We start from the raw sequence: 19,463 nt of genomic DNA on the forward strand, positions 1-19,463 counted from the left end.
CTTGGGTATCTATCCCACTGTCTCTGATTTCCCTTAGGCATATACCTAAGCTGTGATTCAGAACATGTAAGTTTAGAAGGCTGAATAATCATATATTGTCAGTGGAGAGATGGAACCTAAAGGGGCAGTGCAGGGTCTCCCTTTGCGATCAACAGTTCTACATTTTGTCTGGTTTTCATTCCTAATAGAACTGCTAGGCTTTGCTGAAAAGGGTCCTAAAGCAAATTATTTGCTTTAGATTTGAATAAAAGGCAGATTCTTTATTAGTTAAACCCATTCTCTGGCCTCTTTGTTTTTGATTTAAAAATTTTCCTTAGCCTCATGTCCAGCGTTTGTTGTCTATTCCAGTGATTCATATAGTTCCTTTCTTATGTTGCTTGGGCATAGCAGGGAGTCATCAAATGAATGGAACAGATGGGCTCTCTGCACTTAATTCATCTGAGAGCCACTGAGCAGGGAATGCTCCAGCCTGTGCTGTGCAAGATTCTCAGTGTAGAGTTAGTTTTAAGGAAGTGAAGTTGCAAGGTGCTACAGTCACCATGTATGAACAGCCGATTTTGCAAGAGTGTGAAGTGTGGCTAGCTCTGTGAGACTGGCAGCTCCCTAAAGTCAAGGGGGGCAGAATTGCACAATATTTGGCAAAATTCTTTTGCTAATAAGGTTTTGGAATTTTTTTTTTCTTTTTCCCTGGCAGTGTCCTCTTGAAAGCAGACCCTTTGCCCAAAGAATTCAGAATTCCTGTTGATTAACCTTTGCATGCTGATTAACCTAACCATGGTGCACATGTCTACAGCTGAATTAGTCTGGACTGTCTTTATTCTGTGGACAGATAGGGTGCAAGTAATGTGACCTGTGCATTGAAATCTGCCTTAGAATAATATAAATCTTACCCTACCAAACAGGTGGAATTCAGTACACACACTGCAGATCCTCAAGCTAGTTGTGTACACTTTCCTTACATACGTTGGAGACATAGTCGATACATTCAGGGGCATTTAGGGAGAATCAACATAGTAAAACACAGATGACTGTGAGGATAAGATAAGCAACATTCTAACACCCACTGCCTACCCTGACCAATACTCTCTTGCCTATAAGGGGAGCATAAGACTACTTGCTCAGCATAGACACCCACATTTAATCAATGGAGTCTGTCCTGGGTGATTTGGAAGATGCAAGCGTGAAAAGCAGGGTGAGCTTTTATGCCATGTTACTTTTAACAGTCAAAAGGATGAAACTGTGGATTTTATCCATCATGGTTTTCACTAGCCTGTTTTTAGCTAGTCTCATTAATTTAAATTGCTCTCCTGATCATCCAGAGACTCCACAGCAGGGAATAGTTCCCTCCTCTTCTCCAGGGCTTTGTGTATAACAGGTATGGTGAGAAGACTTGGTCAAAGCACGTGTTCCATTTTGCTGAATTTGCTCAGTTGGATGCGTCTTGGATACTGAAGGGAGTTAGAATTCAGGCTTCATTTTTTGAGTGTAAATTGAAGGGCTGCTGTGGAAACTTTTTCATGATGTCCAATGCTCTAATTTGAGCCTGAATGAATTAAATCAGTAACAAAAAGTGGACTTTATCTCAACTAGCTATATGAAAGTTAACTACCTACACCTAAACAGAGTATTGATGGCATCTCTGTAGCCAGTGGAGAGAAATAGGCACTTCAGAGGGAAACTCCTTCTCAGACAACTTTATTTGGATGGGATGAATCACCACGTAGATATTCTATTGTTTCTACAGGCTACAGAAGGAACATAAATAAGCATGCGCTGCTATGTCTCAGGTAAAGTTCATTTCCTCTGTCTTTCTCTACTTAAGTACTTTAAATCAGTAAACAGATCAGACACTTAAGGAGACATCAGTGGATAGAAGAGACAGTCAGGAATGTTGAGATTTCACAAAAGCTGATTGTGTCCTTCATTCCCCAAACAAAACCATCAGAACAGGTGTGAGGTATTAAATAAAACATAGTTGTTCTCCTGTATACTCAGTTTTGCATCCATTTTTGTATTTTGCAGGAACAAAATGTACTAGTGCCGTTGACTTCAAGGGTAAAAACACTTCTGATGACAAGGAGAAAGATGATGAAGAAAATGAGGGATTGGATTTTTTCAAAGAGGAGAAGACACCTGACTTAATCTCACGGCTTTCATCCTTGGAAAATGCCAAAAAAGGGGAGAAAAAAGAAGAGGAAGAGGAAGAAGAGGAGGAAGAAGTTTTAGACCCTCTCGGTATAATCCGGTATGGCTGGTGGTGCCTTTCTTATTTGGTTTTTAGCCTAGTCTTCTAAACAACTAAGACTCTTCTATGTTACTGCCCCCTCATCCCAACATTTTATAACATCAGCTGCTTTCAGCTGAATTTCACAGAGGGGGAGAGGCCTCTGCAGTTCATGAAGGAGGTGCCCTGGTAGAGGAAAGAGACTTTGCAGTGCCTCTTTAGTGCATTCCTCAGGAAATCCAAGTGACAGAAGGACATTGTGAATGCCTTGATAACAGTCTCAGCTACATTAGGCACTTTACTGGACACTGCACAAAGCATGAATCCACCAGGGTCCATTGGAAGTGCTGCTCTGGAGTACACTGGTGTTTGCAGTGTCTGGAACTGCTTCTGGGCTCACTTGTGCCTACAAGGAAGTAAAGTTATAGCAGCATAAAGAGCCAACGCTTAAATCATGATGTTCACAAATAGGCTTTCTTTCCTTCTTCCCTGATCTGAAGGTGTCACATGCTAAATGCTGCCAAGGCATAAGCAATTACATCTTGAGAAACAATAACTGAATCAAAGCTTGCTGATGTTAGTATCTGGGTTTGCTTGCCTGTCCAGTAATTTTCAGACAGTTTTTTTTCTTCAAGATGGAATTTCTCACTTAATTACCAAAAACATTTCTAACTACTGAAGCCTGGAAGCAAATGTAGTTTCTCATTGGCTGTGATGATGAGTAGTGACTACTTTTTTTAGGATGTCTCAGGCTTTAGATGCCCAAGTAGAAAAGGCTTAGCTGTTCTTCATCTTCTTAAGCACTGACCGACCTGACTGAGTTGTTTCAGCCACCCACAGTCACCAGCCACTACTGAATGTTCTTTGTCTTGGACTCAGACAGTGCTTTCAGAATGCTTCTTCATAGCAATAGGAAGTAACTGATAGTAACAAGCCAGAGCCTTCTCTTGGTGTTTCCCAATTACCTTGAATCATTTCCAAGGGGATCATTCAGTCCAGGCTCTAAGCTGGAGCCTCCCACACTAAGTCAGGACAACTACAATGACTAGTACTGGAAGCGCCATTCGGACTTTGCTCCTGCTATTATAACCTTATGTAATTGTTGATGTCCAGATATTGTCCTTTTTACTGGAATTATTTATTCCTTTACATATCACTGGAAAACTTTAAATATTATTCTTCTGACAAAGCACATGCTTAATTACTCAGCACCAAATTACTCTTTTGTTGAAGAAGAGTTTAAAAAAGTTAAATAACTATTTACAATGAGAAGTTAGATAAAGCAGTACTTCCCACAAAATGGTCCTTAGTTGGTAAGTTTAGAAAAGAAACTGTCCTTTTTTGGATCGGAAAATGATCTATTGGGTTAGCAAATGCAACGTTGTATTTTCCAACTTACAACAAGTATAAGCTGTAAAGAACTTGCTGTGCCAAAACAAGCAAGAAGTTTGCTTTTCTGCTCTGCACGGTTTGACATAGCATTTGAAAGTCTTGATTATTTTGGTCTTCTAATGCATTGAAGGTTGGCAAGGTCTAGTCTTTAATCCTCATTTAGTTTACTGCTTCCATTCCTTTTGAGAACAGAATTCTTACTGAATCAGAATAACTTCATTTATATAAGAAGTATTGTCTTTACTGGTACAGAGCTGCAGCATGACATGTTATGCAGTCAGATGTTTTTCCCTCTAAACCAGTGGTTGGCTATCTATCTTTAAAAAAATCTCCATATGTATTTTTATTATTTTTATAAATCTCAATGTACAGTGTCAAGGCAGAAACATGACAGTGGAAATGAGAATCCTGATTCTGATTGCACATGGTCTCTATTCTCCTGTAATACACCCTGCTTCCATAGAAGATATTTTCCATTCACATCAGTGGAGATCAGATTGGACATAAGCATCATATCCCAGCTTTATGCCATGTAATAACAGGTGTCTAGGTAAAAGGCCAAAGGCAGGGGCTTAGCTGTTAGTGGATGGACATTTCTTGGGTGGCCATTTTAGGGTGTCTACTGTGGCCATTAAAATGTTAGGTGCTTACACCTAACATGCAACATGAGCTTTCAGGCCTCACAGCTTTAGTGCTTCAGATGTACTTGAAGTTACTTTGGGATGGGGATGAATAAAAAAGGAGGTGGCTCAGACCAGATGAATATGTTTAGTAGTAAACTGCTCCCTAATGTATTGTAAATTCGGGTTAAAAAAAAATAAAAATCTGCGATCCTTTCCCTTGTGAAAAACCTTTGAAAAGATGTAAAGTCAGCACTGAAACAAGCCAGTCCATTCCAAGCAGTATCAGTGGCCAGAGTGCTTTGAGCAGCAGAGCTCTGACCTAAACTGAATCATGTGTTTGGCGTAATCTTACAGTTTTGGGTTGGTTTTTTTTTTTCTTTCTGGATGAGGATGAAACTGCTCTAGTAGCACATATGTTGTCAGCACACTTCATTTGGTAACAACTTTTCCTCCTGGGCCAGAATGCTGAGACTTGGATTTGGCCCAGCACTGCTGCTGTGCTGCTGAACCACCACATATCCAGTTAAATGTACTGGCCTTAGGGGTAAAATGCTAAACTAGGGTCTATTTTCTGGTTTTGTATTGCTGGTGATCATCCAGGTGGAAGCTCATAATGGTCTGGTTCCTTTTGCCTGGAGGAGACATCCCAGTTGTGCTGATTCTCTTCCTCACATTCAAGGCTGTGTCCAAGTTGCTCTTTCATGTCTGGTGGGCAACTCACTTGCCAGTTCTGCTTTTCAGCTTTTGTGGGTATAACAATGGTGTACAAACTTTGTGTTTCTTTGCTAAATGATTCTCATGCCCAAAAGCTTTCTTTTTGTGTTAGCAGGGTGATCTTGGGCCATGTCTGCGATTCTTAACAACAGAAAGTCTGTTTTTTCCCCTTGTCCAAATCAGGGACATTTCAAACACCATTATACATGTTTCTGATTAAGTTTTCAGCTTTTAACACCCCTCCTCCTTTTTCCCCCCCTCCAGGCCTAGTTCTTCCTAGAATAAGAGGTGCTCAAAATCAGGTTACATTTGTGGGGTGCATTGTTGAAATTCATTTGAAATATGCTTTCAAGGGGTATATCTTCTCTTTTCTCATGGCCTTTCTTGATAGTTTGGAGTATTATTATTCCAATGTATTGTCACCAGTTACTCTGCAAGTTTTCCTGGACATCTGTAGAAATCTTTTCAGCTTTGGACAGAATATGCAGGTCCTGTAAGTACAAGCACTCCTGATACTGGTAAGATTGTCCCTTGACATCAGCTGTGCAGCAGGGAATGAATATAGTGTACTCACTTCTGTAGCAGTGGCAAATTTCTAGCTCTATTTCATTTTTCTTGGCAGTGTAAGTGTACAGTGACTTGTAAGTCACAAAGTTCTCATAGCCAAACTATTTTTTTAAAAGCTAGCATCTCTTTTTTTCTTTTTCTTTTTTTTCTGATAAGTCACGATCATTAGAATATCCCTTTGTTAAAATGTTTTAATTCCTTTATAATTGGGAAATTGATATGTATTTTACTTTGCATTTTAGGGACAATATTAGGTACATTGACTTGTCTTTGTCTTTATTGTTCTCCTTAAACAGAGTGCAATACTGCTCTTTAACTTATACCTAAATCCATCTATCTCAATGTTTGCAGAAACATATTTAAGTGCTCAGGTAGGCTAACATGAGCTTTGACAATATACCTGGCCGTTTAGAGGTGTGGTAACTTTTAACACTGCTCTCTTTTAAAGGATTTTACTGGTGAATTACAAAATATTACTATGTGGCTAGTCACAACTGCAGGGGTTTATCGAACTGGAATGCCTTCAGGAATGAAAGATGCAAGAATACCAGATCTGAAAGAGGCTAATCGTGTGAAGCAAAAGCCACAGAAGACAGCTACAAGGCGGAGGAGCTATTCACCCGCAGCTAGGATATTCTTAATGATACTGCTGAAAATTCTGCGGTGGGAAAATGTGTAATTTGCTAGTGTTTAAGAACAGATTTGAATGGAGTGAAGAGAGATATGTGAAGAAGGAATTCTGAGCAGCATCAACGCTAGTCGGCTCAGCCATGCCAGGGTGTGTTGGCTGAGGCTGACTGGGCAGTGTCTGGCTATGCCTATACTGTTACATTCCCCTGTCCTCCAAATTATGCTTGCTACATCCAGAATGCCCTCTGGAAGTGGCTGCTGCCTGTGCTGCCTCCTGGGCAGTGATTAGGATGGTTTAGGAGAAAGCAAGTTGTCCTGTGCCAGGCAAGCACCAGAGACTGTCCTAACAGTTGAATTGTTGAACTGAGCTCTTGTGCTCAGGCCCAGGCTGTGAAGGAGCTGCTAAAAAAAATAATATGGCCCTGAGCTCCTCTTCCCACAGGGGTTAGCTTTCTGCCTGCTGCTGTGTTTGCTCCCAGTCTGCCCTGAGGGTTCCTTAGGGTTTTGCTTTCTGTATGGAATTCATGCAACTGGTTGTGGATTTTTTTTACTTGATCTAAGCAGGATCAAGTTAGGCATTTCCAGCTCTGAATCTTGAAACAATTTAAAAAACACATCACAGGAACTGAACTGGGTTTTTACTTCTCCCTCTGTGGATGAGCTATGCAGTTTTATTGTTTGTAGGTTGAAGCCAAGAGCTTTAGCATCTTTCTCCTCTCAATTTGTAGTTAAAAGAACTGGATTTAGTACTTGTATTCAGTTTACTCCAAAAAACCTGAGACAGCAGCTGATTAAAATGACTGAGAACCAACTCCTCTGAACAAAGCAGCAACAGTTGTGCAAAAGGAGCATGACTGTTTCATGGATTAAAGCATGCAGCAGCCCTTTGCATGCATTTCTTCAGCTGCAGTTAACTTCTGAGGTAATATTCGCTCACCAGCTTGGGAGAACCCACCTTTTCCTGTGCTTTCCTTTCCTGCCTCCATCAGCTCTCTGCAGCCCTCGCAGGAGCCTCTCCTCCACACACAGTTTCCTCCTTTCTGTCCTTTTTCTTTTGCCTCCCTAAATCTTTCAGTGACAGCATATCCTCCCTCAGCCCTAGGTTTTTCCTGGCAAACTGCATAGAGCCCGGAGGCAGGTATTCCCCAGGCAAGAGGTCTTCTGTCTCCTCCTGACTCCTGGAGAGTTTCTGTCTCCACTCTCTACCTTTGCTATTGTTTCAGCAGATTTCCCTTTGTGGCTTCTCCTCATCCTAATTTGTACCTTCCCCAAGGAGTAAAGGCATGTGGGTAGGTGGAAGCTTTGCATCTGTTGTGTATAAGCACAGATGCAGCTAACTCCTGACAATAGTTAGGAAGGGATGGGGCTGGTGAGGGCTGACCTTTTGGGGGCCTGCTGCCAAAAGTTTCTAAAAGCTCAACCCTACCTGGCGCCACAGGTTTGCCGTTGCTGGGTTTAGTTGGTAAAGAGATTATTAAAGGACTCTGGGCCTTTTCTGGCTGCAGATGAAATGGGCAATTGCTTTGAGCAACAGTTTGGCAGGGAAGGAGCAGCCAGGCAGCCAACCCTGGCCTTGCCAGAGTCCTGCAGAGCCAGGCTGGCTGCAGGAGGAGGTAGATCAGCACAAGAGCCAGCAGTTATTTCTAGGTTGTGTCCTACGCCTTCACATCTCCCAGCCCTTAATGGCAGCCAGGCTAGAGTTTGACTCCTGAGCTGTTCATCCCAGTGCTCCCTTTCCTTTCTTTTTCTTCCCTGTTGTGGCAGAAGAGCCTAGAAAGGCATCTCAGCCTTTTGTCTTTGAGGGAGAAATGAGTGGCAATATTTGATCTTGCTTCCTCTGCCAGAAACCTTGGGCTGCCGAGAATGGCTGACGAAGAGACAGAAATCGTCTTAAGGGGAGTCCTGCATTTACTATCTTTCCAAGTGGTTTCATTGATGGAGTTCCCAGAGCTGCCATAGGCGAGGGCAGTGTGCTTGTCGGTGGATTTTCACCTCCAAGGAAGAGAATTTCTGCAAGCTGGAGTGGTGTGTATGGCACAGCTGCTGTCTGCTGGACAGATGGCCTGGGGCAAACTTCTCAAAATGTGTGTTCAGCTGCTGTGCCTTCTGGTCCTTGGTTGGCAGGGTTGTACTCCTGCCACTCCTCAGGATGCCAGTCCTCAGGCATCCTACTCCTCAGCCACTGATAAATTCAAAACTTCCTTTAGGTCTAGTGAGGTATATGCATAACTTTCCCTCTGAATCCAGTAGGATTCATGCACAGCAGTAGAAACACTTGTCTGTCTGTCCTGATTAGCTGAGAGAGAGTGAAGGTGTCAAAACATCCAAGAAGAGGGAGCATACAGGTTATTTTTTTCTTTAATGAAATTCAGATAGTTAAAACAATGAACAAGAAAAGAAAGAGCAAGCCTTGTTTTCCTAGCAGTGTGTGTATCCATGCTCACAGCTGTGAAGCCTTCAGAGATTTGAACAGGCAGATCTTTATTTTCTGTCAGTTGTTGAGTCACAAGCTTAGGTTGCAAGGCATGCTTAACCGTCACTTTGCCAAGTGACACAAGTTTTTGTCACAATTCCAATCCAGCTGCTGTCAGACTGGCAACTTGCAAAATCCCAATAAACAGCCCCATTGGTCTTCTACTGAAACATTTCTGACAGTTGAATTTTTTCTGAAAACCAAGGACATCGTCTGGTATAGTGTTCTTCCTCATCAAAGGGAGCAAAAAGTGTGTATTACCCATCCAGGTAAAGGATAAGCCTTACTTTCCATTGACTGTCTGCTCTCAACCCTTTTTGGGACAACCTTACAGCCTTGGAGGTGTACGCGTAGGAGGATAGGCTGGGAGAGCTGGGTTTGTTCAGCTGTGAGAAAAGGAGGCTCAGAGGGGATCTCATCACCATGTGCCAGTACTTAAGGGGCAGCTACAAAGAAGATGGAGAGTCCCTTTTTACACGGAGTCACATGGAGAGGACAAGGGGGAAGGGACACAAGTTGCTCTTGGAGAGATTCCCATTGGACACCAGAGGGAAATTTTTCACATTGAGGACAGTCACCATTGGAATAATCTCCTCAGGGAAGGGGTTGACTCGGCCATGCTGGACACCTCCAAGAGTCATCTGGAGAGGGTGCCTGGGCCATCTTGTTTAGACTCTGCTCTTCCTAGAAAGGTTGGACCAGATGATCCCTGAGGTCCCTTCCAACCTGGGATCCTGTGATTCTGTGTTTTAATTGAGTGGCTAGGGAGTAAAGCAGGATGTCAGGGATGCTCTCCTTGCCCGAATTCAGTCCCTCCAGTCTCTCCTGAACATTTTTTTACACTTATAGGTGCTTTGTGAATGTTGTTTTCCCATGCAATGGGCTTTCCTTTCCCTTCTGCCTCCAATCCCACCTCCTCAACACAGCTTCCCACATATTTATTGAAAATCTTGCTGTCCCACCACAGACGGAAGGTCACGAGTGATTGAAAGACAACAACTCAAAATGAAACCATGTTTAGCTGTTGAATCACAGAGAAACATCCATATTTGTTCTGTGTTGTGTCTTCTGAGTGATTGCTCTTGAAATATATTTTCCTTGGGAGAATTCTACCAAGGCCTGGGTGGCTCCGGGTGGTGGAACTGAGAACCTTTTCTAGCTGTACTTTCCAACCAGGGGAATCAAGTTGGATGCTCGGCCCTCTTCTCTCATTACTGTTCTGTGGTAGTGCTAACTGATTGTGAGTGCATTCAAGAAAACTGATTTTCTGGTACTTCTTGGCTTGTAGCTGGTGTAGGTTATATCTGTAAGCACTCCTTCAGGAAAGCATATTTGACAGATGATTGCAAAAGCCCTCCTGCTATGTCCACTTCTGGCAATCAGAAAGAACTGTACCTTGGGATCAGAGCTAGGGCACTCAGACTGACAGAGAGCTTTGGAGAAGAGTGGATGCATAACTTACAGATCTAAAGTTGGCTGCTCTGTGTTTTCTTTTATTCTGGAAATAGTCACTTCCCTGACCTAAGGAAACCTTGTGAGAATCGTCCCCTGTGCCAGCATTGTCCTTATCTGCATTCATACTTCCTGGTCTAGTGTTGGATTTTTGGTCCCATAAGATTATGCAGTCATTATATCCCCAGGTTTTATGTTGCGTGTTGAAGCAATTGCCTTGGTTACACTTCAGTGATGAGTTTCTGTCATGGCTGGCTTGAGTGATTCCAGTACATACACAGCTGGAACATGAGGATCCTTTGGGAAGGAGTTGAAGTAATTATTTTAATGTGCTTCATTTTCTTTCTGATTAGAACACTGAATATACTTCAGTGGGTTTTATAAATAGTAAATTTGTGTTTATACCATCATCTTAAACCCAAAGGACTGCAAATGACTCTATAGCCTGTGTGGTGTTATAGCTGTGTATGGCATGCGGCAGTGTTTTCAAGCGGAACGCAAATGTAACTACACCTGCGGTAAAATGCAGCAAGGACTTAATAGCTTAGTGCAACTCTTCATTGCAGCATCAGATAGTAAGTGAACAACACGTAATTCAGCTGGAAATGCAAGAGTAATTGCGCTGACATAAGTGTAAATACCCAGCTTGGAATTTGACCAGCTTGCTGAAGTAGATATGTCTGCTTTTAAGAAAGATGTCATGGGATTTTTAACAAACCTTGTTCATTGTTCACAATGTATTAAAGCAATAAAACTTACCACACACTTTTCTATGTATAGAGGAATTGTAGAGCCAAGTATTGTCAGGAAATTGGAATGAAATACCATTGCCACTAGCTGGCACCAGCTTTCAAACAATTCCCACAGTCCTTTCAGTGAACTCTCAGCTTTTGATTTTCCCGTCCTGTTTAACAGCAATGTGTGGTCATTTGTAGCAGTGCAGAACTAAACAGAGATGAAGGCATGCAGAAGCTGCCATGAACCATTCTGCAGGCATATTAAGCAAGTCCATAGTTAACTGAGACAGGTTCGTAGGAGGCAGGAGATCCTTTAGTAGGGGTAGAGGATAAATTTGCAACTACACAGAATTAAGTGTCTTTTTTTTTTTTTTAACTTCTGCTTTGGAAGAGGATTGAGCATGATGTAATTGGGCATATTTAAACATGTTTTGTTTCATGGACCTTACCATAATAGGATGACTCAAGGCCTTAATTAGAATAAAAAAGCATTACCTCATCGATTAGCCTGCTCCTTTCACCAAGGCACGGGAAATCTTTAATCGGCAGACCCAGGGAACTGCTTGTAGATGAGACAGACTGCTAATGAGGGATGGATTCAGAGCCACGCTGTTGTTTTTCCATTCACCAAGTATAACAGAATTGTTTGCTCTAGAAGAAGATGTCTGTGGGGTGAATGTGTGCTCAGTTTAAATCGAGATAGGAGACTTGCTTTTCCTTTCATCTGATGCTGTCAAGCTCCTAACTTAGCAGACTTAATAAAACCATTGTTCCCTTTTCCCCGTGGACCTGCTGCAGAAATTTCTGTCTTGGTTTCAAAGGACCAAAGAACTGACTTTTGGAAAACCACTTTTGGAAGCAATCTGTAAAACCTTGCCAAAAATGCATGAATTAGCTGTTGTAACTATGGGCTGGTACTAATTAACACACCTGGGGATCACGTCATCTTGCTACTGCCCCTTGCAGCAGTTGGCCAGATCTGGAATCATCTGAAGTGCCAGCAAAAGAAGGAATGTCTTTAAGGACCGACACGCATCTGGGACTCAGCAGCTCTTCATTCTGTGCTTGAATTTCTCAGGTCGCATCTTGGGTACAGTACTTAAAAGTTAGATCTCTCCATTATGCCTTTGGTAAAAGGGAAAAAAACTGATTTCATAGGTCTGCCTGGGGAAAAGTTTCCCTTTGCACAGAAATGTGGCAGTCAGATCACTGTTAATGGCAATTCTTATTGAAGCGAACTAAATGCTTTCTTTTACCTTCCATAAATTTTGAACAAGACTCAAAACCTTTTGTTTCATATTGCCTGAGATGGCCAGTCATGTCCAGATCATAAGGGGTAGTCAGATTTATCATCACAGTGAAACACACAGCTGTGGAAGGGTGATTTGACCGTGGCTAAACTAGTAAATAAAACTGGACAGGAACTGTAGTATTGCTCTGTGCCAACTAAGATGAAGCAGCTTCTGTCCAATAGCTAAATCCTTACTACTCCACAGAGGAAGTTGGCCACGTCCAAACAGGAAGGGCCCTGAGCTTGTACTGACCCTTAAACTATGTCCAGGCATCATTTGGGAAAGTAATAATTAGTCTGGGCCAAATTCATGCCAGGAAGCATACTAAAAACTCAAAAGACAGACATTATGTGTGCCATTATCTCAGCCCAAGTGCTGACCATGTTTATTTGCTAATATAGATGTTAGCTTTTTGTTGTCAGCAGGACGGCCTGAAGGAGTGCACATTTAGGGGGCAGAATTGGAGCCATCGGGGTCCTGTAACAAGGGTTTTCTTGGTGCAGGCGGTGCTGTGTGTGTCTGGCAATTAAGGATGCCCTGTGAGCATAAAACACCAAGGACATTTTGCAGCAAGTATATAGCTGGCTGCTGTGGCTCCTAACAGATAGCACTCTTTCGGGTGATGCTAGGTTTAGCTCAGGAGCTAGCCCAGGACTGGACAGATGCAGCCAGCCTCTTTTGGAGTGTAACAGAGGTCAGCCATGGGGATGTGAGCTGTGGTGCATCAGTTGGCTGGGAAAAGATCTTGACTTGGGTTTTTGCTAGTATACGCTATTCTCTGAGGTCTGCTTTCTGAACCATGGTTTTCTGTAATAACTGCTACTTATTTGGCACAATACACAAACTGGTCAGAGTGGCTTGGATGGAAGATTTCCAAGCTTCTCTCTGCCTTGCTTTATTGCCTTTTGTCTATTATAGCATCTGAGGCATTCTTGAAGGCATCATTAAATACAAAACATGGTGTCATGCCCTCAAAACCACCGTACAACATTATCTAGACCCATTTGCTAAAGATGTCTCATTTTTCATCTGTGTGATGGGTTATCTGCCAGGATAGGCTGTTGCCGTGTATAACAGTCTTGTCCTGGAAACTTGTTCCCAAGTCACCCGTCTTTCTCATCTTGGCTATGAGTGACAGAGCTGTGGCTCCAACTGTTTCTGTAATATGAAAAGAAGCAAATGCGTCCTTAAGAGGATCCTGAGGTCTAACCCTCACTTCCTCCCTCAGGAGCTGTTACAGCAAACCCTGACCTCACTGGAGTTGTTTTTATTTGCTCAGTGCTTTGGCACTGCCAAGAGACAAGGGCAGTACCACACAATGCGGGATGCTCAAACAGGAAGGCATGTGGTGCGGAGCTGCTGGCCGTGGTCTCAGGGGAATTAGTTTCAATTCTTCATTTCAAAGACATCCTGTTTAGGCTGCGGAGAGCTCACTTCTTGTTTTCATGACCATGTTTCATTCCTGATCTGTAAACTAAGACTGCTGGCATAAGCTGCCACACAGAGGTGAAGAGAGAGTGAATTCTGAAAGGTTGTGAGGTGTTTGGGGGCTATTGCAGTCTGTTGGCAATAAGCATTGTTTCAGGTGCCCTTGGGAGGTGGTGGAAGATGTAACCCAGCCTGTCATATCCCTTACTCTTGTGGAGGAACTTGCTTGGTCTGCCAGACGTTTGCCAACTGTTGGCAGCACACCACCACTGCTCACTGGAGGGGAGCCATCGTGGTGCTGTTGTGCGCTACAAGACAGATGCTAGTGATGGATATTATTGAAGGATGCCAAGGTATCTTTAAACCCTACAGAAAAATGGACAACATGACAAAGGACAGTCTCCTTTCTGCTCTCTGCTTACCTGTTCTTCCTGAGAGGGGCTGGTACCCAGGATCCCTCGCAGGGACCATTTCCAAAAGGTGATATGGGAAGTCTACGTCAAGTTTGTCTCCATACCTAGTCCTCTGGCAGTATCTCATCAAGCTTTGCTCCTTCAAACACCACCACGTGCTTTTGTTCTGTGCCCAAAGCATGCTTCAGGCTATGACTTTGCAGAGCTCTAGAACAACCCTCACATTATTTCCAGCACTTTGAACTGAAAATCAGATGCAGAACAAATAATAATTCCAGTCCACTACACAGAGCCAAATGTTTTGTAGTATGGATACAGTCCTGCCCCAGCCCTCTTGTTCAGCAGGGTAGGTATGTGCTGCCTTCTGTGCTCATGGCACCTCTGCTGTGGAATTCTGCCAGTCGTGGGAAGGTAGGCAGCCTCTAAACCCTTCCTTTCCTTGAAGGGACCCCAGGCAGGTGTGGTGGGTTGACCCTGGCTGAATGCCAGGTGCCCACCAAAGCTGCTCTATCACTCCCCCTCCTCAGCTGGGCAGGGAGAGAAAATATAATGAAAGGCTCATGGGTCAAGATAAGGACAGGGAGAGATCACTCACCAATTACTGTCATGGGCAAAACAGACTCAACTTCGTAAAAATTAATTTATTACCAGTCCAAATCAGAGTAGGATAGTGAGAAATAAAACTAAATCTTAAAACACCTTCCCCAACACCTCCCTTATTCCCAGGCTTAACTTCACTCCCAGTTTGCTTTACCTTCTCACCTCAGTGGTGCAGGGGGACAGGGAATGAGGGTTGCGGTCAGTTCATCACACGTTGTCTCTGCCGTTCCTTCCTCCTCAGGGGGAGGGCTCCTCACCCTCCTCCCCTGCTCCAGCGTGGGGTCCCTCCCATGGGAGTCAGTCCTCAATGAACTCAGCCTGCCTCACCTTGGTGTTTACCACAGGCTGCAGGGGAATCTGCTCTGGCACGTGGAGCACCTCCTTCCTCTCCTTCTTCATTGACCTTGGTGTCTGCAGGGACACCCCTCTCACATATTCTCACTCCTCTCTCCAGTTGCTGTTCCGATGCAGGCTTTTTTTTCACCCTTCTTAAATATGTTATCACAGAGGCACTACCATGTTACCAGTGTCTTGCTGAGGAGGGAGAGTTTTGAGTCTCTGGTGCTCCCTGGTGTGACTGTTCCTACAGTCTGACCTCGAGCAATGTCTGCAACATCAGAAGTGGAATTGCTTTGTGGAATAGGTATATCTGTGGCCTGGGGAATATTTTACCCAGAGCAATTTTATCTTACCTCTGTTAAAAAAAAAAAAAACAACACAAGAAACCTCTAGGCAGGAAAGCTGCGTTTTCTTTTTATGGAAGAGGTTTTGATCTCGTAATCAGGAGGAGAGGCAGCAGCCGGAGCATGGGGCTGTGTCTGCAACAGCGGTATCATTTAGCTCTGACAATGTCTTACTGTGTCCTTTGCTATTTTATTTCCTGTGGAGCCATCTCTGTGTTGCGGTGAGAGGTTTGTTTTACCCGTGGCGCAGCCAAGAGAAAAAAGTGACCTTTGTGAACAGCAAGATGTGGGGGAGGGAAGACAGTGAGAAACCAGGCTCAGCCCCATTTTCCCATCTCAGGCTGTATCATGGAGCAGTCGAGACCGTGCACTTTTGAAGCAGTCTGCCTCTGAGTGCAAATCCTGCTGGGCTACTGCTGGGATGTGCTCACTGCCTTGGTAACCGGCCCTTCCCTGGCTTTTCATAAGCTCTCTAGATGTGGTGTGACAGCTACGTCAGGTAAAATGTTAGACTGGAACATCACTTCTAGTTTGCTAGAGGTTTTCCGTAGGTTGGGGGTGGGACCATGCACGTACCAGGCAAAAAAAAGAAGGGCACCTTTCAGAGTCTTACACAGAGCCACTAGGATTAGAGGCCAGAGGTTTTTTGATGCAAACATCCTCTCCAGGTTATCTATTTGATGCTTTTCTGTTCACGAGCAGATAAAAACTAGAGTTGTGCCTGCAGTCTGTGTTCTCGTACCTGTTCTGCATTTGGGTGCGGTGAGGAGGGAATTCATGTGAGGCAGCAGCACAGGGGCAACGGTCTCCTGAGGAGCACATGAGGCTGGGAGGCTGTCAAACGCAGGTGGCAGCAGATGTTGGCGAATATGATGGCATTCTGTCTGTGAGGGGGTAAAGATTAGGTAACACAAAATTAAACCTTTGAAAAGTAGATGTGGAACAGTCAGGCTGCCTGTCTTTGGGAGAAGGCACCAAGCAGCTGCAGGTCCTGCTGGTTTGACTTTACCAAAGCCTGTAGTGACAGGACAAGGGGCAACAGTTTTAAACTGAAAGAGGGTAGGTTTAGATTGAACATAAGGAAGAAATTTTTTTACAGTGAGGGTGGTGGAACACTGGAACAGTTGCCCAGAGAAATTGTGGATACTCCATCATTGGAAATGTTCAAGGTCAGGCTGGAGAGGGCTTTGAGCCACCTGATCTAACGAAAGATGTCCCTGCCCATGGTAGGGGGGTTGGACTAGGTGATCCTCAAAGGTCCCTTCCAACCCAAACTAGCCTGTGACCCTATGGTTCTATGATTTAGAGGTGTGAGTGACAAATAATTCTGGAAATGAGGCATCAACTATTCATGTGTTCAGTGCTTTTTCCAAAATTGTTCAAATATGTCTAACAAAAAGCTACACTGGTATCACAGAATGGTAGGGGTTGCAAGGGACCCCTGGAGATCGCCTCCATGTTCATGTGCGTATTTGGCTTTTTTCACCATTTCAGTATTGAAGAAACCAATCACTTGTCCAAAACAGTTGCTGTTTACATTTGCCGGTTTTACTTGCTAGTAAGAATTCTTACCACAACATTGGATACTTCCAGTACCATCAATTCCCTGTTTGTGAGGCCGCCTTTTTTTGTGTTTGCTCCTGAATCTGTTGAGCATGTGGCAGATAATGTGCTCACTAGCTAGTTTTTTTCACACCTTCCTTGTTTCAGCTGGGTTGACTTTGATTGTGAAGCTGCTCAGGACATTTGGTGAAGAATGTCTCACAAAGGAACAATGTTGGTAGGTCAATTTCATTACAGTTGTCACATTTATATTCTTGTTGCATATTTTATTGCTGAGTTATATGTCATGTAGACATTACTTTACAGGCATGCAACACAGTCCTTGCCCAAGAATTTGGAGCTACAGACCTGTAACAATTATTGATTAGTGTAAGAGAATGGATTTTTTGCTTACAGAGTAATTTTTATAGGGTCAAAAGCTAGGGCCTATTCCCGAAAGTAACTCTATTAGCTTGGATAGTAATCTTAAAGGAAATAGATCAAGAAATAACATCTGACGGAGTCTATTAAACTGTTTGTCCTGGTTTTTTCCTGATAAAGCTTCCTTTCTCCAGGAAGATTTTACATTTAAGATTTAACATGAATTTTACATTTCATTGAAAACTGACTGGTAAGCATCCTTGTTTATCTTTGGTGGTCAGCAGCTATAGCTGGTTATAATTCGTGATCAGCTTCAACCACTTCCCTTTCTCTGTCTTTTCTAACTTGCCTACTGTTATCTCTGCTTAATTGAATCCCTTTTTTTTCTTTACCCTCCCTTCTGTATTTTCCCACTTCCCCTTGCAGCTTCCTGTTTCTCCTTCAGTTACAGCCTGTGGTCTTTTTCAAAAGCATAATTTGACCAACAATAGTAATCTTTAGAGGTAAAGCAGAAAAAGAAGGCTCCAGAACAGAGGTCTGGAGGGTAAGAGGCACATGATGCGGATCAGGGGAGAAGAGGGATGAAGATGACGAGGAAGCCTAATTGTCAGTCTGGAGGATAAGGCAATACTGCAGATCCTGGAGGTGGAGCAAGAAAGTGCCTGATACTGGCCAGAAATTTGGGGGATTGGATTAAGGAGGGATGAAAAGGGGAAATAGGATGGTATTAGGCACAAATTGCAAGGACTAGACACAGGGAAAATAGAAAGTGCTTTGGAAGAAAATGGTGGGAAGTCTCAGGACTGCTATGGCAATCCTTGGATAAGATACCATTACTAACCAACCCTGTAGGCTCATAAAAAGAAAACAGCGGCATAATTCTGGCAAGGCTTTAGTAATGAATGCTTTTTTAATTAATTACTTTATTATATCTGGTTGTCTGCTTTTCTTTAACTTTACCAAGCATCAAGACAATGCTCACCAGCTCATGCTTCTTTGTGTTGTATCTTTCTAACTTTTCTGATTTCTAAAATAGCTTTATTTTTAGCCCTCTCTAACCTCCCTAAAGTTCTAAAACGTGTTGAGTAGTTGCACCCAGGGTGCAGAAAGATGCCTGGCCAGTTTTTTCCAAAACAGGTTAGTGCATGTTATCTGGTATTGCATATTTGAAAATGTGCATCATTAACATGAGTATTAGGATAAGAACTATTTCACTGCTGTCAGAAACCCTGGAAGTACCATTCTGCTGCTTTGCAGATAAAACCCAAAATACTAGTGAGTATTTTTGGCTTTCTCACATCATTACTGGCAACTTTATTACGCCTGTCTTGCTCTGGACCCATGTCCTCGCTGTGGTTTAATTTAGTCATGATTATATTTTGAAACTTGTCTTTTGTTGTCCTTAACTCGTTTCAGCAAGTCTCACATTCTGGTTTTGTCTAGAAAATCAAAGGAAAATGATAAAGAAATTTCCTTTATGTTAATTTTCCTTCTTTGCAATCTACTCTGTAACCCTTGTTCCCTTGCCAGGCATATGAGTGCCTGTATGCTTTATTAGTTATTTAGTTGAAAACATTTTAGGAGATGTTTCTGCATTATGATTATTACTAATGAGCTGTATACTAAACAAAAGTCCATCACTGGTCTTGTCATTTGTTTTCAAATTATATTGAAAAAGAATAAAATCAGAAAGCTTAAGGACAGATTATAAAAACAGTTTGGCTTCTTTTACGAAGAACAGATACTTCTGGGTGCTGCTGAGCCCTTCAGCAAAATCTCTGCACAAAAGCAGGTCCCTAGATGGAAGTTGAACTCTTGAAAATCTATTCCTTCAGGCTTTCTCTCCATCTGTTGCTCTGCTGAAACAATAGTCCAAGGCTGGCCTAATCGGGGGGCTGCAGCAGGAGAAACTTTGCCTGCAATTGAATGCTGTCCTTCCAAATGATTTCTAATAGGAGACTTATTCCATCTATTATGCATTATCTTATTTTGGGATATGCCAGGGCTGTTTAAAACACTGTAAGTTACTGTGATGCCCACAAGAAAAAGATTGCCATGTGAGGTAAAATATCCCTGCAGCCAGTGCTTGTCACGGTTGCTTAACGCTTAGCAGTCAGGCTGTGTTGAGCTGATGGGCTTAGAATTTCTATTCAGCATTCCTTGCCCAAAGCAGATGAGAATGACCCCTTTTGTCCTGTCTGTTATTATCAGGTGGCTTTGGAAAAGGAGCACTGTTGAATGGAAAGAAAGCGGCAGATGACATTTTGTTTTCTGCATGAACTACTGTATAGGTTTTTTGTTTTTCAGAAATG

At 43.0% G+C, this 19,463-nt stretch overlaps 1 protein-coding gene across 1 annotated transcript in view; it reads left to right on the forward strand.

Annotated features, from left to right (window-relative positions):
- Nucleotides 1-19,463, forward strand: part of HS1BP3 (HCLS1 binding protein 3) — a 51,919-nt gene that overhangs the window by 15,220 nt on the left and 17,236 nt on the right. The window contains exon 4 of the mRNA XM_075086721.1: nucleotides 2,023-2,245. Coding sequence (XP_074942822.1) covers nucleotides 2,023-2,245 — 223 coding nt within the window. The remainder of the gene's footprint in view (nucleotides 1-2,022; nucleotides 2,246-19,463) is intronic.

Source organism: Phalacrocorax aristotelis, chromosome 3 (assembly GCF_949628215.1).
Source record: "Phalacrocorax aristotelis chromosome 3, bGulAri2.1, whole genome shotgun sequence".
NCBI classification, from domain to species: domain Eukaryota; kingdom Metazoa; phylum Chordata; class Aves; order Suliformes; family Phalacrocoracidae; genus Phalacrocorax; species Phalacrocorax aristotelis.